The sequence below is a fragment of the Stegostoma tigrinum genome, chromosome 18 (assembly GCF_030684315.1).
Source record: "Stegostoma tigrinum isolate sSteTig4 chromosome 18, sSteTig4.hap1, whole genome shotgun sequence".
Classification (NCBI taxonomy): Eukaryota; Metazoa; Chordata; class Chondrichthyes; order Orectolobiformes; family Stegostomatidae; genus Stegostoma; species Stegostoma tigrinum.
The window spans coordinates 173,378-189,162 of NC_081371.1; the positions used below are offsets into that span (position 1 = coordinate 173,378).

Genomic DNA, 15,785 nt, shown 5'->3' on the forward strand with positions numbered 1-15,785 from the left:
CCTTTTACACTGGAAAAGTTTACTTCTTACAGTGAACCCTAGTTAAAGTGCCTTTGCCCCATTTCACATCAAAATTTCCACTGAAACAATAGCAGCCAGTCAGTAATTCACTGCACCTTTGTCTCACACAAGGACCACACATCCCACTTGGTGTCTATGCAAAAACTGGCAAAAGCACCCAAATTCATGCAGGGGTCATCATTCAGCTGTAATGGCTTCATATTTTGTGCCATCTTTTAGCAGTGTCAAGCGAGTCAACATTATGGCCATTCTCATTCTGAAGTTCAGATCTTTGCCATTCATCCCAGTCTGTGTATATTTTGTCTTCCTCATGGAAACAGATGAAACATCTGGATGAAACAGCAAACCTGCCAGCTTGAATCTGCAAGTGAAAGTGTAAATTTGACCAATTTGTTCGTCCCACTTAACACCCAATTGCTCAGCTCTCCAACAAACAAGGAACTCCATTTTTTTTGCGAAGAGGGTTTTGCACACACATTCAGTATCTGCAGACTTCTCACACTGCACCAAACACTTGTTTATGGCTCCTCATGCGGTCTTCAAAATGTACTACAACCATGTTGTGTTCCTAATTTCTTTCCTACAAATTTACCAGTCTCTCAAACAAGTGAAAGACGAAAACACAAAATACTTATTACAATATAGCGCAGAACAGGCCCTTCGGCCCTCCATGTTGCGCCAACCTGTGAACTAATCTCAACCTATCCCCCTACAATCCCATCATCATCCATATGTCTATCCAAGGACTGTTCAAATGCCCCTAATGTGGCTGGGTTAACTACATTGGCAGGCAGGGTGTTCCATGCGCTTACCACCCTCTCAGTAAAGAACCTGCCTCTGACATCTGCCTTAAATCTATCACCTCTCAATTTGTAGCTATGCCCCACGTACAAGTTGACACCATCATCCTCGGAAAAAGACTCTCATTGTCCACCCTATCTAATCCTCTGATCATCTTGTATGTCTCTATTAAATCTCCTCTTAGCCTTCTTCTCTCCAATGAGAACAGACCCAAGTCCCTCAGCCCTTCCTCATAAGACCTTCACTCCAGACCAGGCAACATCCTGGTAAATCTCCTCTGCACCTTATCCAATGCTTCCACATCCTTCATGTAATGGGGTGACTAGAACTGTATGCAATAATCCAAGTGAGGCGACACTAGCGTTTTGTACAGTTGCAGCATAACACCACGGCTCTGGAACTCAATCCCTCCACCAATAAAACCTAACGCACTGTATGCCTTCTTAACAGCACTATCAACCTGGGTGGCAACTTTCAGGGATCTATGTACTTGGACACCAAGAACCCTCTGCACATCCACACTACCAAGAATCTTTCCATTGGCCCAGTATTCTGCCTTCCTATCATTCTTCCAAAAGTGAATCACCTCACATTTAACCGCATTGAACTCCATTTGCCACCTTTCACCCCAATTCTGCACTTTATTCAAGTCTCCCTGCAACATTCTTCCACACTGTCCACCACTCCACTGACTTTAGTGTCAGCTGCAAACTTACTAACCCATCCACCTATGCCTGCGTCCAAGTCATTTATAAAAATAACAAACAGCAGTGGTCCCAAAACAGATCCTTGAGGCACACCACTAGTAACAGGACTCCAAGCCGAGTATTTTCCATCACCCACCATTCATGCCTTCCTACAGAAAGCCAGTTTCTAATCCAAACTGCTAAATTGCCCTTAATCCCATGCCTCTGCATTTTCTCCAATAGCCTACCATGTGGAATCTTATCAAAAGCTTTACTGAGGTCCATGTACACTATGTCAACTGCCCGACCCTCATCCACATGCTTGGTCACCTTCTCAAAAAAACTCAATGCGGTTTGAGAGACACGACCTGCCCTTGACAAATCCACGTTGACTATCTCCAATCAAATTGTTGCTTGCTAGATGATTATAAATCCTATCTCTTATAACCCTTTCGAAAACTTTTCCTACAACACATGTGAGGCTCCCTGGTCTATAATTACCTGGGTTATCTCTACTGCCCTTCTTGAACAAGGGTAGAACACTTGCAATCCCCCAGTCCTCTGGTACTAAACCTGCAGACAATGACAACTCAGATCAAGGCCAAAGGCTCAACCACCTCCTCCCTAGCTTCCAAGAGAATCCTCGGAAAAATGCCATCCAGCCCAGGGGATTTTTCTACCTTCACACCCTCTAGAATTGATAACACCTCCTCCTTACTAACCTCAATCCTTTCAATTTAGTAGCCCATCACTCAGTCTTCTCAACAATATTCTCCTGTTCCTGAGTGAAATAGAATTTGATAAACAGTTATAACTCCCTGGGGATTCTACATCCATAACTAACGCTGACAGCAACACAGCCTGCTGGAACATCCTCACTCAGCAACAATACATGCATGTCATTTGCATAATCATAATGTGACATTGCAATGCCACCTTTTCATCATTAGGTAGTTTGTGGATATATCAATTCTGCTTGTATTATGCTAACAGCTCTGTCCTCTTTTCCCACTATTTTGTTCATGAAAAGTATAGCTACTGTACTTTTTTCGCCAATATCTATCTGTTCTAAGTATACGAAAGTTTGCAATATTGAATTCCTGATTTTTCCTGCGCTCGTCTCAGCAATCTGTTACGTCTAGTTGTTCCCAATGCTCAATTGCCTCCCTGTTTTACAAGGGTCACTGAGCACTGCTGTATAGACAGGGTAACTAATTAAGAGTTCTTATCACTATTTAATTTGTTGAAGTGTACTGATTATTTGTAATTATAAAAATTTGACCCTGTTAAACTATCAACTTAATACAATATTCATCTTTCAGTTCTAATTTAAACTACTGTCCTAGTTTAGAACAGAAATACACTAAAACTCACCAATAAATCACTCACCTGCTCACCTAATCAATACATCAGCTGTCAATGTCTCCTGCTCCCCCCTTGGACCTTTCCTTCTTTTAAAAAAGAAGAAACAACACCTCTTCCCTTACTGCACCAAACTTGCACATTTGGTGAATGGGGTAGTTAAGTGTTTTGCATCTGTGTTCAACTGGGTTTTGTACATTAAAAAAACTTGTTAAAGATTTATAAAAAGAAAGTAGCTAGTTTTGGTGAAAATGGCAGGCATGGCTGTCAACGCTCACAATAAAAATCAGAATAAATCCACTAAGCACTTCTGTTCTAAACTCAGGTGATTGGGCAAATGGAGTACAATGTGGCAAAGTGGAAAAGTGTCCACTTAGCAGAAAGACTAGGAAGGCATGTTATATCATCAGGTTTCGAACCTGCAGATCTCAGAGAGGCAACAACATCTGGATGCCTTGGTGCTCAAATTATAGGCTAGTGTTACAGGTGCAGCAAGTAATCAGGAAAGCTAAAACAATGCACCATTTTGCCAGCAAAACTGAATTCAAGAGTAGGGAGGTTATACTTCAGTTATACAGAGCATTAGTGAGACTGCCTCTGGGGCACTGCATACAGTACTGGTCACCATACTAGTGAATTGATATTAATGCTCTGGATGCAGTTGAGAAGGTCTCCTAGACAATGCCCACAATGAGTTGATTGCCTGACGAGGAAAGCCCCGACAGGTCTATCTCCTTTAATTTAGAAGAATCAGAGGTTACTTAATTGAAACATACAAGAGCCTGAGGGGACTCTTGACCAGCTGAATGTTGAAAAGACGTTTCCTCTTGTTAGGGAATCTAAAAGTTATGGTTTAAAAATAAGTTGTTGCCAATTTAGAAGAAAGAGGTGAGGAAACATGCTTTATCAGAGGGTTGCCTTTTATAATATCTGCCGACGGAACTAGATTATCCCAACGACTACTGTCTATATTTAAGCCTTCTCAATTTGGCCCCAACCATGACAACCACTACATTGATATTCTTCAGAAGCATTTCTCTCTGACTCCTGAAAGACACAAGCAGCAATGCGCCAGCATCTCCTGACACTATAATTAAGCCTCCCCCAGCTCAGAGGCTCCCTGTCCCAGATCTGCCAAGGACCCCTCCTTTTTTTTATTCTTTGCAGGATCCGCAACCTGAACTCTCAATTCTACTCGACTTTATTGGACACTAAAAACCTCAAGTACAGTAAAAACTTATTGATGCCTGCCACCCTACCCAGGGCCTTCCCCCACCATGTGTCCGCTGCCATTGGCCATGTGGCCACCTTTAGGGCATCCACGGATTATGTCACATTTGCTGTCGCCAGGTACACCACTTGCGGTACAGCCAACACCATCGACGCCGCTGCTGATGCCGCTGCCTCCGTTTCAGAGGCCGACATCACAGACCTAGAGGATGCCGCTGCCACCAACATCCAGAATTTACCAGCCTACGCCACTCCGCCTGACACTAACCCACTCTCCACCTCCACAGCCAGCAGCTCCAGAGGAGACAGTAGCAACCAGCCTTGCTGGGTCTTCACCATCCCACCAGAGCTCCCCCGTACTAAGGGCAAACATTCAGTCCTCAGTCAAAGACTCACCTTTATCACCCAAACATAGACGAATACAATTCACTTGAGCATTGAACAGTCTTTTCACCTTCTCCATCTCCAAGCTTACTTCTCTAACCGTGAGCCTAACCTTCCCTCAACTGATCCCTTCTCCCACCTCACTTGAGCGTTGAACAGTCTTTTCACCATCTCCATCTCCAAGCTTACTTCTCTAACCGTGAGCCTAACCCTCTCTCAACTGACCCCTTCTCCCACCTCCAACACACCCCCTCCTCCTGCCCTCCTTTGGCTTCTTCATCTCCCACTGCTGTCACGACATTGATTGCCACAACGTTTACAACCCGCTCTCCCACAGAAGGTGCAGCCCCCCCCCGCTCCAATCCAATCCAATCCCAACTTCACGATAAAAGCTACAGAAAAGGGAGGAGCAGTTGTAGTATGGCACACTGATCCCTACATCGCTGAGGCCAGACGCCAACTCTCCAACACCATCTCCTACTGTCCCCTTGATCATGACCCCACCCCTGACCACCAAAACATCGTCCCCCAAACCATTCACAACTTCTTTGCTTCAGGTGACCTCCCACTCACAGCCTCAGTTCATCATTCCCTAACCTCACACCGCCTGCTTCTATCTCCTTCCCAAAATCCACAAACCTGACTGCCCTGGTCGACCCATTGTCTCTGCCTGCTCCTGCCCCACCGAACTCATCTCCACTTCTCTCGACTCCATTTTCTCCCCCTTGGTCCAGGAAATGCCCACCTACATCCATGACATCATCCACACCCTCCACCTGCTCCAAAACTTCCAATTCCTTGGTCCCCAACACCTCATCTTTACCATGGACTTCCAGTCCCTATACACTTGCATTCCCCACGCAGCCCGACCAGTCCCCCTCCACTGACACCCTCATTCACTAAACTGAACCTGTCCTCAGCCGTAGCAACTTCTCCTTCAATTCCTCCCACTTCCTACAGACAGAGGGGGTGGCCATGTTTACCAGCGTGGGCCCGAGTTATGCCTGCCTCTTTGTAGGATACTGGAACAATCCCTCTGCCAAATCTACACTGGCCCTATCCCCCACCTCTTCCTCCATTTCATCAGTGACTGTATCGGCACTATCTCATGCTCCCACGAGGTGCTCGAACAATTCATCCACTTCATTATCACCTTCACCCCAACCTTAAACCTCTCTCTCTCCTTCCTGGGCTGCAGTCTCCATCGCTGGCATCCAACTGGAAACAGATATCCATTTCAAGCCTACCAACTCCCTTAGCTACCGAGAATACACCTCCTTTCACCCAACTTCCTGCAAAAAGGCCATCCCCTATTTCTAATTTCTCGGCCTCTGCCACATGTGTTCCCAAGAAGAGATGTTCGACTCCCAGATGTCTCAGATGGCCTCGTTTTTCAAGGATCACAACTTCCCCTCCACAGTGGTCTAAAACACCCTCGACCATGTCTTTCGCATTTCCCACCACTCAGCCAGAGAGTGGTGGGCTTGAGGAATTCATTGCCACGGACTGCAGTGGAGGCCAGGATGTTCGATGCCTTCAAGGTAGAGGTCGACAAATTCTTCATCTCACAAGGAATCAAGGGCTACAGGTAGAGTGCAAGGAAGTGAAGTTGAAATACCCAATAGCCAGGATTTAAATGGCAGAGTGGACTTGATGGGCCGAATTGCCTTACTTCCACTCATATGTCTTATGGTTTTGTGGTCTTACCTCTCACACCCCCTCCCCACAATAAAAACCAAAACAGAATCCCGCTCATCCTTACATATCACCCCGCCAACCTCTGGATTCAACGCATCATCCTCCAACACTTTCGCCATCTGCAATCTGACCCCACTGCCAAAGACACTTTTCCCTTCCCACCCTTACCTGCTTCCTGGGGGGACCACACTCTCCGTGACTCCCTTGTCCACTCCATACCCCCCATCAGCCACACCACACCCAACACTTTTCCCTGGAACCATAGCAAATGCTACAGCTACCCCTACATCTCCCCCTTCACCCCCATCCCAGGCCCAAAGAAGACCTTCCACATCAAACAGATGTTCACCGGCACATCTACTAACGTCGTATACTATATCCGCTGTTCCCGTTGTGGCCTACTATACACGGGGGGAAACCAAGCAGAGGCTTGGGGACTGCTTTGTGGAACACCTATGCTCGCTTCGCACAAACAACTGCACCTCCCACTCCTTGGATGGCATGAGCATCCTGGGCCTCTTGCATTGCCACAATGATACCGAAGGCCGCAGGAACAACATCTCCTATTTCGCTTGGGAACTCTGCAGCCCAAGGGTATCAATGTGGACTTCACAAGCTTCAAAATTTCCCCTCCCCTGACCACATCCCAAAATCAGCCCAGCTCATCCCCACCTCCCACCGCAAGCCCCACATCCATCTCCGACCCACTGGCCTCATCCCGCTTCCTTGACCTGTCCATCCTCCCCAGACCGACCTATGCCCTCCATAACTCCCCACCTATACTCACTTTTACCTAACCCCACCTCTTTGTCCTGTCTGTCTCCTCTATCCATATTCTATACACCTCCCCCTCTCTCCCTATTTATTTCAGAATTCCCTTCCCCTCCCCCATTGCCAAAGAAGGGTCTTGACCCGAAATGTCAGCTTTCCTGCTGTGGTCATCCAGCTCTATGCCTTGTTATCTCTTATTATCAGAGGGTTGAATGTTTTTGGAATTGCCTTGCTAAAATGGCAGAAGATGTAGATTTAAAATCTTTAAGGCAGACATAGACAAATAGATAGGTGAAAGACTATTAGGAATATGTAGGAACGTAGAGTTGAGGTTAAAATCAGATCACCTATGATCTTATTGAATGCACAGCAGGCCTGAGGAGCTGAATTGCCCACTCTCGCTCTTTGTTCATACTAGATGCTATCTACTTGAAGAAAGTAGTCGGGCAAATTGGGATCGGGCAAGTACGTGGCACAATAGTTTCTATTCAACCAACACCACCACCAACAACTCCTCTATGGTCAACTGCGTCATAATAAAAACACAGCTATAGTTGCTACATGCTTACCTTAACCAATCGAGTTTGGCTGATAACACAAGGCAGGCTGTACAGCTGATGTACAAACGCTTTCAGCTCATGGACGGTCAGCTTTGTTCGAGTCTTTCCACCTTCTGATTTATTTCTAAAAGTCGACAAAATAAAAAGGTAATGATTACAAGCATGTTTTCAAAGTGTTTAATTTATTTCTATTTGTTTGAGAGATTTCAGCCTTTATCCATAATTACCAAGCTCAATTTGGTGCATGGGTTTCTGGGGCACATTTCCTTGCCACTATTTTTGTGCAGGCTGCGCTCAATAGAATGTTGTTAATACCTGGATGCAAGAAACAGGAGCACTAAAATTATTGGTCTTAACCAAACTATTCCTGGACCAGTTGCAGGACTTACAGACTCCCTATAGTGCGAAAACAGGCCCTTCGGCCCAACAAGTCCATTCCGACATGCTGAACAGCATCCCAACCAGACCAAATCCCCTACCCTTTCCCTGTAACACTGCATTCCCAAGGCTAACACATCTAACCTACAGATCCCTGAACACCATGGGCAATTTAGCACGGCCATCCACCTAGCCTGCATATCTTTGGACAATGGGAGGAAACCGGGGCATCCAGTGGAAACCCATTCAGACATGGGGAGAATATGCAAACTCACACACTCGCCAGAGGGTGGAATCAGGTCCCTGGCGCTGTGAGGCAGCAGTGCTACCCACTGAGCCACCGTGTCACAACTGTCCCCTGCCATGCCTTTGCATCACAACTGCACCCCAGGGTTTGAGCACAAAAAAAAATCAAGGGAACACACCAACAAAGTACTGAAAAGGACTGCTGTATAGTTAGAAGTGCTAGCTTGTGAATGAGAAATTAAACAAAGGCTGCACCTGCCTTTCAACTGGATGTTAAAAAATCTCTCAGCATTATTTCAAAGATGACTGGGGGATTATATCCAAATATTTTGGCTGATATTTATACCTCGCATAACATCACAAAAATGATTACCTGCTTATTACAATATTTATGGGAGATTGCAGACTGCAAATCAAATGCACAATTCCTACATTATAAATGTGAAAGCACTTAAGTATTGTAAAAGGCTTTGAGTCATCTGGTGGTCATGAAGAGCACCAAACAAAATGCATACGTGTCTTTCTTTTTGAAGCAACTACTCCAATTTCCCAACATCAAGTGGCCAGTTACAATCAACATGCCAGCAATTAAGAATGAAATAGAAGCACAAATTTTGTTGGACATTTGGCGAATTCTCTCAATCTTGCCTTTTACTTTTTTAAAAAAGGACATCTTAAGGACTATCCATTTTCCTTCTCACTTTGCCAAAGGACCTGAATTTCAAGGGCCAAAATCTGTTCACTCTTGAACTGTATTCAGCCAAAGATACATCTTATACAAAAGAGTTACTCCTCATGAAACTGAGCCCCTCCAATCCTATCAGGGAGCAAAGAAACAGAGATTGCAATATTGGTTCATCTAGCTTCAAAACACCAACTGAGTACACTGTTGGAAAAGAAAATGTAGCAAACTTAAAGATACCAAGAACAACATGGAGACATTGTATCCCTACAAAGTTCAGAAATGGAGAAATCTATAAAGGGACCTGAAATCAATAGGCTACGGTAAGAAAGCACTTGAACTTCTGAAACAACTTGGTCATAATTTGCTCATAATTGGCTGACCCAGATCTTAAAACTCATGCTCCAAGTGGTGGCTATCAAATTAATCAATCATTCCAAAGCTGGCAGCCAGCTATTGGCCAATTTCACTATTGTGAAGTATTTTTTAAAATTTTGAGCATCATATTCTTACAAAATGCAGTAGTGTGTGTTCTGGCATTCACCATATGTACCCATGTGGCACAATGGCCTACTCCTAAAGCTGTCTAGGGGGTATCCAACTGGAGTTAGGACATTGTTGAAATACACCTTGGTGGAGTCCATCTTTGGCAATGGATAAGTGCATGAAGTATACCACCTAGTGGACTACCACAAAACTCAATATTCATCCTAAAGCTGTTTTGTTTGGAGTCATGGATGTCTACAGCATGGAAACAACCCTTCAGCCCAACTTGTCCATGCTGCCCAGTTTTCACAATTAAAGTGCATCTGCCTGTGTGTTGGTCCACATCCTTCCATACCTATCCATCCATGTACCTGTCCAAATATTTTTAAAAATGACAAAATTGTACTTGCTTTCACCACGAGCTCTGGCAGCCTGCTCCATGCTCACCACCTTCTGCAGAAAAAGTTGTATTTGTCCCGTCCCACCTTACAATATACTGACACGACCTACCAAAAACCACATCCTCTAAAGTTCATCCATGCTGATGCCATGTGTCAGGCTACCCATCCCCATGCTTCTGCACTCTAGACTAGACGTTTAACAAAAGGGATTACAAAGCTAATGGGCTACTGCTGCACATGGTGTCTCAAATAGAATCCCTCTAAACCCACTGCCATAATGCCAGTGCTAAAGTACAGCATACGTACAGAGACAGCCACAACGAAAGCATGAATTCAACCCAACATAATTAGACTGACTCCAGACAGGACCCTTACCTTTTGAAACTGCTGAAAAAAAAAGGAAGCGCCACAAGTCAAAACCAGAAACAGCCTGCTAACTAAAGTGACTGGATTTACCTACACCACTGTACTGCCTAAGTTTCAAAACCTGCCTGATCATATTCTGCAGTAAAAAAAGTGGCAACAGTTATCTTACACACAAATCTTGTCGACACAAATGAATGCAACAGTATGTATCATGATTAGAACCCTTTACTGTACCTTCATGGTAAATCACACTCCCACAACATCTGCCCACTGATTAAAACTCCTCAAATTGGTTGAAACCATCCCACTCCACACTAACATGTTGAGTTCACCTGCACTACTCCTTCCATCTCACATGCCATATAGGGTAACCTCCTTAAGCTTTTATGGTCTACTTTTGGATTAAGGATTTGGAAACACCATAATTACTAACAAGTTCCTTGCAAAAACCCTGTCGGTTAAATGGCAGGCTTTGAAACAGCATGGCTAGACTGGCCTTTGCTAAACAAGTTGAGGACAAGCAAGGGCCCTTGCACAGGCAACGTTCACCACTGGGGGCCTCAGCATAAACCAGCTATGCAATAGTATAGCGATACATAAAAAATGCTACATACAACAAAAGGAAATCCTCTTGACAAGCTAATATCTCTATTGAGTAACAAAAGGGTTAAGATATCCAGTCCTTGAAGAAATACTGCCTTCATCCATTAGACATTGACTGCTTTGTCATCTTTCAAAACACCATTGTCGTAATTTGCTTTATGGCCTACCTGTAGAGACAGGATGCTTAAATAACTTGTGTTGTGAACTAGCACCAAATCAAAAAAACCTTTCATTCTTTCATAAGACAAATGACATTCAGGGGCACAGGCAGTGAAGTATAAAAGAGACATGGGAAGAGAAAGAGAAGTAGGCGTAGGCAGAGGGGAGAGAGGATGCAAGGGAATAGTGTGACCAAGAGGACAAAACACAGCAAGAAAATAGAGTAATTTTTGAAAAAAACAGCATTAGTTTTTCACTGCAGAGCACAAGTCTCCAATCTCCCTGATAGCCCACTGCTTACCTGCTGCGCTGCTTCCTGCTGACAAGCAGCTGGGCAATAGAAGCACAAGTCTCTGCCTCTTTCACAGCTGCTCGCAGTTGCCGCAAGAGATCATTCTCAGGAAACTTCTTATCTTCTGCATCTTCCAGGAGTGTTTTCAGCTCGCAGAGATCTGATCAAGAGTGAGGATAGCAATAAAACTTTGCATCACATCTATACACACTAAATTAGCAACTTGCAAATAAGCAAGGCAAAACAGCTTTTAGTGAGCTTAAAGAACAGAATCAAACTTATCTCCTCTGACGGGAATGAAATAACTGCAATAATTATTCTGTAATTAGGCCTGGGGATGAGATTTAATTTAATTTGTATTTAGACCTACAACCTCAGTCTCAATGTTGGTAAAACAACTGATCATTGACTTCAGGAGGAAAGGGGGACATATCCCCATCAACCAAGTGGAAGTTGACTGCCTCAAGTTCTTAGCAGTGACTATAACTGACAATCTATCCTGGATATCCCACATAAATGCGACGGTCAAAGCGGCACAACCCCTCTTCTTCCTCAGGCAGCTTAGGAAATTCGGCCTGTCAATAAAGGACCCTCACCAACTTTTACAGATGAATCACAGAAAGCATACAATCTGGGTACTTAACTGTGTTGCTCAGAATGATAGGAAACTACAGAAGGTTGTGTGCACAGCCCAGGCCATCAGAGAAGCCGTTCACGGACTTCACTTATACCTTTTGCTGCCACAGGAAGGCTGCCAAAGAGTCCTCCCCCCTACGCCCCATCCTCCCCTCCTCTCCCCCCCCCCCCCCACCCCCAGTAATGCTCTCCTACAACCTCTTCCAAAAGATAGAAGATACAGAAGCTTGAATGCACGCACCAGCATGTTCAAGAACAACAACTTCTCCATTCTTAATTAGATGAACGGACTCCCTAACTTCAAATAACGTTACAAGTCACAACTCCAGGTTATAGCCAACAGTTTTATCTGAAATCACAGGCTTTGGAGCACTGCTGCTTCATCAGGTGAAAGTACGAGAAGCACACAGGCACAGAATTTATAGGCAAAGAGATCAAAAGATCCTACAAATGGTGTGATCAGAGTATCAACAGGCTGAATGACAAGTCTCTGCAGGTGATCAAGAGTCAGACGGTGGGAATAAAGAATCAATAGTTGAACAGCAAGTAAAGGGGTGACCTATGATCCAATTAATTGAGACAGATAATCACAACAAATTTTCAACATGTTGAGATGACATGTTCAAGAAGTTATACACAATCTTATTTTCAATTTGTGGTAATTATCTCTGATCCTTCACTTGCTATTCAGCTGTTGACACTCGAATCACCTGCAGAGACTTGTCATTTAGCCTGTCAATACTCTGCTCACACCATTGAGATCTTTTGATCTCTTGCCTATAAATTCTGTGCCTGTGCTTCCCTCCACTTCACTTGATGAAGCAGCAGTGATGCAAAAGCTTGTGATTTCAAATAAACCTGTTGGGCTATAAATCCGGCGTCATGTGATTTGACCTTGCCCACCCAGTCCAACACCAGCTCCTCCACTTCAAATAATGTTCATCTTGCCTTGCACATCACCTGTGCAATGTAACCTGTACACCTCACTGTCCAAGCACCCTATGTCCTTCATTACTGTAATTTGCTTGTACTGCTCACAAAGCTTTTCACTGTACTTGGGTATGTGACAACAATAAATCAAATCAATTAATCAATAGAAGAATGAGCGATCTAATTGAGGTGTACAAGATTCTAAAGCAGATGTAGAAACAATGTTTCCTTATAAGGGGATAATCTGGAATGAGAGGTTGTAGTTTTAGGATGAGGGATAGCAGGCCTACAACAAAAATAAGGAGAAATTATTTCTCTCAAAAGGTTCAAAATTCTATGGAATTTACTAGCCCACAGTATGGCAAATACTAGTACATGAGTAAATTTTAAGAGACAGACAAATTTTTACTTATTAACAGAATGAAGTGTTACGGAGAGCAGGCAGGATAGTGAAGTTGAGGCCAAGATCAGATCAGCCATAATATCAAATAACGAGCAAGCTTGAGGGGTTGAATTGCCTACTCCAGCTCCAAGTTCTTACAGCACAACTATTTAGAATGCAAAAGGTGCGATTTGTTTTGCTCGTATTGATTGGTGTTTTAGACAGGCAACAAAACTGATCACCTAGGCATGTGTAAATTCTGAGAAACAAGCGCTCTCCCGAAACTGGAATTAAGTGTTGAAAGGAATTGCTATGTTGGTTGTGGAATTCCTAGGCCTTCTACATCACTTGCCACTTATTTTCAAGTAGGCTGCATGCTGCTCCTGGCAAGCCCTGTGCACTCTTCATTATACCAGGATTGATACCTGGTTTTGTTAACAGGTCTTTCTATTTTCTCGTTGTCTTCTCGCAGCAAGAGTGCAGCACCGACACCCACATTACTTGCATCGATAGCCACTTTGAATGGTTTCTCATAATTAGGCATGGCGAACACTGGGGCAGTGGATCACACCATGGCTAACACTGGGGCAGTGGGTAGTCTTCGAAATGCAACTGGCACATTTTTCATACCAAAAAGAGGTGACTTTAAACTGCTCCAATCCATTTGGCATCACGAAAGCAGAAATTTCCTTTGTTCCTTGAGATAAAAAGGTACCTGCCAGTATCCTCTGAATAAGTCCAACTTTGAAGTACAAGTTTGAAGTACAAGTTGCTTGCCTCACCTTCTCACTACAGTCTTCCAAGCATAGAATAGGATATGAATCAGATTACGTAACTTGCACTGGCAATAATCTACACAATCACTGGGTAGCATATGGTTTTGGTACCATTACTATAGGTGAGCCCCATTCACTGGGAGTCACTTTGATTATATTGTCTTTGAGTATATGTTCAATCTCTTTTTGTACCTGAGCCAACTTAAATTTAGTCTTAATGATATTGCTGAATTGGAACAGCATTTCCTGTATCTGCATCATAATCAAACTAGTACTTCCCAGTTTATTTTCACATATCTCCTTCAAGTTTGTAATAACTCTTTCAGGTCATTTGCTTTTCCTCTGGAAGGGAACTCAATAATTTAACCTAATTTTTGAGAACTTCCTCATTGTTCAATTTACTGTGGCATGTCCAATTCATTATCAGGTGACCTTAGTTCTTCACTGCACTGTAACCAGTAACACATTGACCTTTTGTTTCCCTTCCTGATCAAAAAACCTTTTGAACATGTTCACATGACACATTTTTCTACCTGGCATTCTTATCAAATAATTCACCTCACTCAATTTCCTTTTGATTTGATAAGGCCTGCTAAACCTTGCCTTTAAGGGTTCACCTAACACTGGGAGTAGCACTTTACTAGCAAAATTATGAATTTTTGATCTTTTGTCTGCTTCCTGTTTAATCACATGGTGTGCTGCTTTCAAATGCTAACTAACCAACTCACATGCTCCATTTAATCTTTTCCGAAAATTTGACAGTCCAAAACGAAACATAGACTCTGATTTTCTCCTTAAGTAATTTCAGTCATCCTCTCACCTTGTGCCCAAAACTACTTCAAACAGACTGAATTTGGTAGATTCATTAGGTACTAGTCTAATTGCAAAAACTACAAAGGGAATTTCTTTATCCCAATGCTCTGAACAGTCTTGACTATAAGCCCTCAACATAGACTTTAAAGTTTGATACCACCATTCTAATGTTCCTGGCAATTTTGGATGGGATGCAGTAGATGTGAATACTTTTATTCCTAAGCTATCCATAACTTCCGCGAACAACAGTGATGTAAAATTGGGTCTTTAATCAGATTGTACTTCTGTAGTTAGTTCGTATCCAAAATTATCCACTTCATTTTCCATCTGTTCTTGTTTGTCTTCTCTCAATCCTTTGAACAAAGAGTTTCTAGTAACTGAACTTCAATGTCCTTATCTTTACTCCTTAATTTCTCCTTTTCCTTCACCCTGTGACTTTTTGACCTTGTATTTCCTGGGATTATCCTGACTTTGTGGTAACTTCTTAAATAATCAGATCTCTAAGGTTTTACACTAGCTTTTCACAGTAGGTATCACTCCCACCCATGATCCAGCTATATTACCAAGGATAATTGTATTTCAGATCAAAGAATTTCTTTATTACTCTGACCATTACTTCACTTTTCATTAGACTGGGAAACCTCACTTTATATAATGGAACACTGCAATTCTCACCACAAATTCCATATCTCACTATTTTTTTTCCCCCATTCATTCACAGGATGAGGGCATCACTGGCTAGGCTCGCACTTACTGCTTATCCCTCACTGCCCAGAGAGTCAACCACAAATATGGGCCTGGAGTCAATGCAGGCCAGAACAGGTAAGGATGGCAGTTTCCTTCCCTAAACCAGATGGGTTTTTCCAACATTCGACAATAGATTGTGGTCATAATTAGACAGATTATTTGTTTGTTTAAACATTGAATTCAAAATCACCTATGTGTTTTTACCTCTTCCACCACCCCCTCTCCCCACCCACAGCCCCAGGGGTTTCCTTTTGGCCATGATAAACTGTCTTGGCTATCTTCAATGAGATCTCCTCTTCCCTCACCATCTGAGGATTTCACCTGTCCCAAATCTCTATCCTACAGATTGATGCGAAGTGCCAGTGTTGGATTGAA

General features: G+C 43.4%; 1 protein-coding gene across 5 annotated transcripts in view; it reads right to left on the reverse strand.

Annotated features, from left to right (window-relative positions):
• Positions 1-15,785, reverse strand: part of kdm5a (lysine demethylase 5A) — a 210,290-nt gene that overhangs the window by 100,665 nt on the left and 93,840 nt on the right. For all 5 annotated transcript variants that reach the window (XM_059652252.1, XM_048549592.2, XM_048549593.2 and 2 more), the window contains 2 exons: positions 11,136-11,286; positions 7,523-7,637 (listed from right to left, as the gene is read on the reverse strand). In XM_059652252.1, the coding sequence (XP_059508235.1) occupies positions 7,523-7,637; positions 11,136-11,286 (266 nt within the window). The remainder of the gene's footprint in view (positions 1-7,522; positions 7,638-11,135; positions 11,287-15,785) is intronic.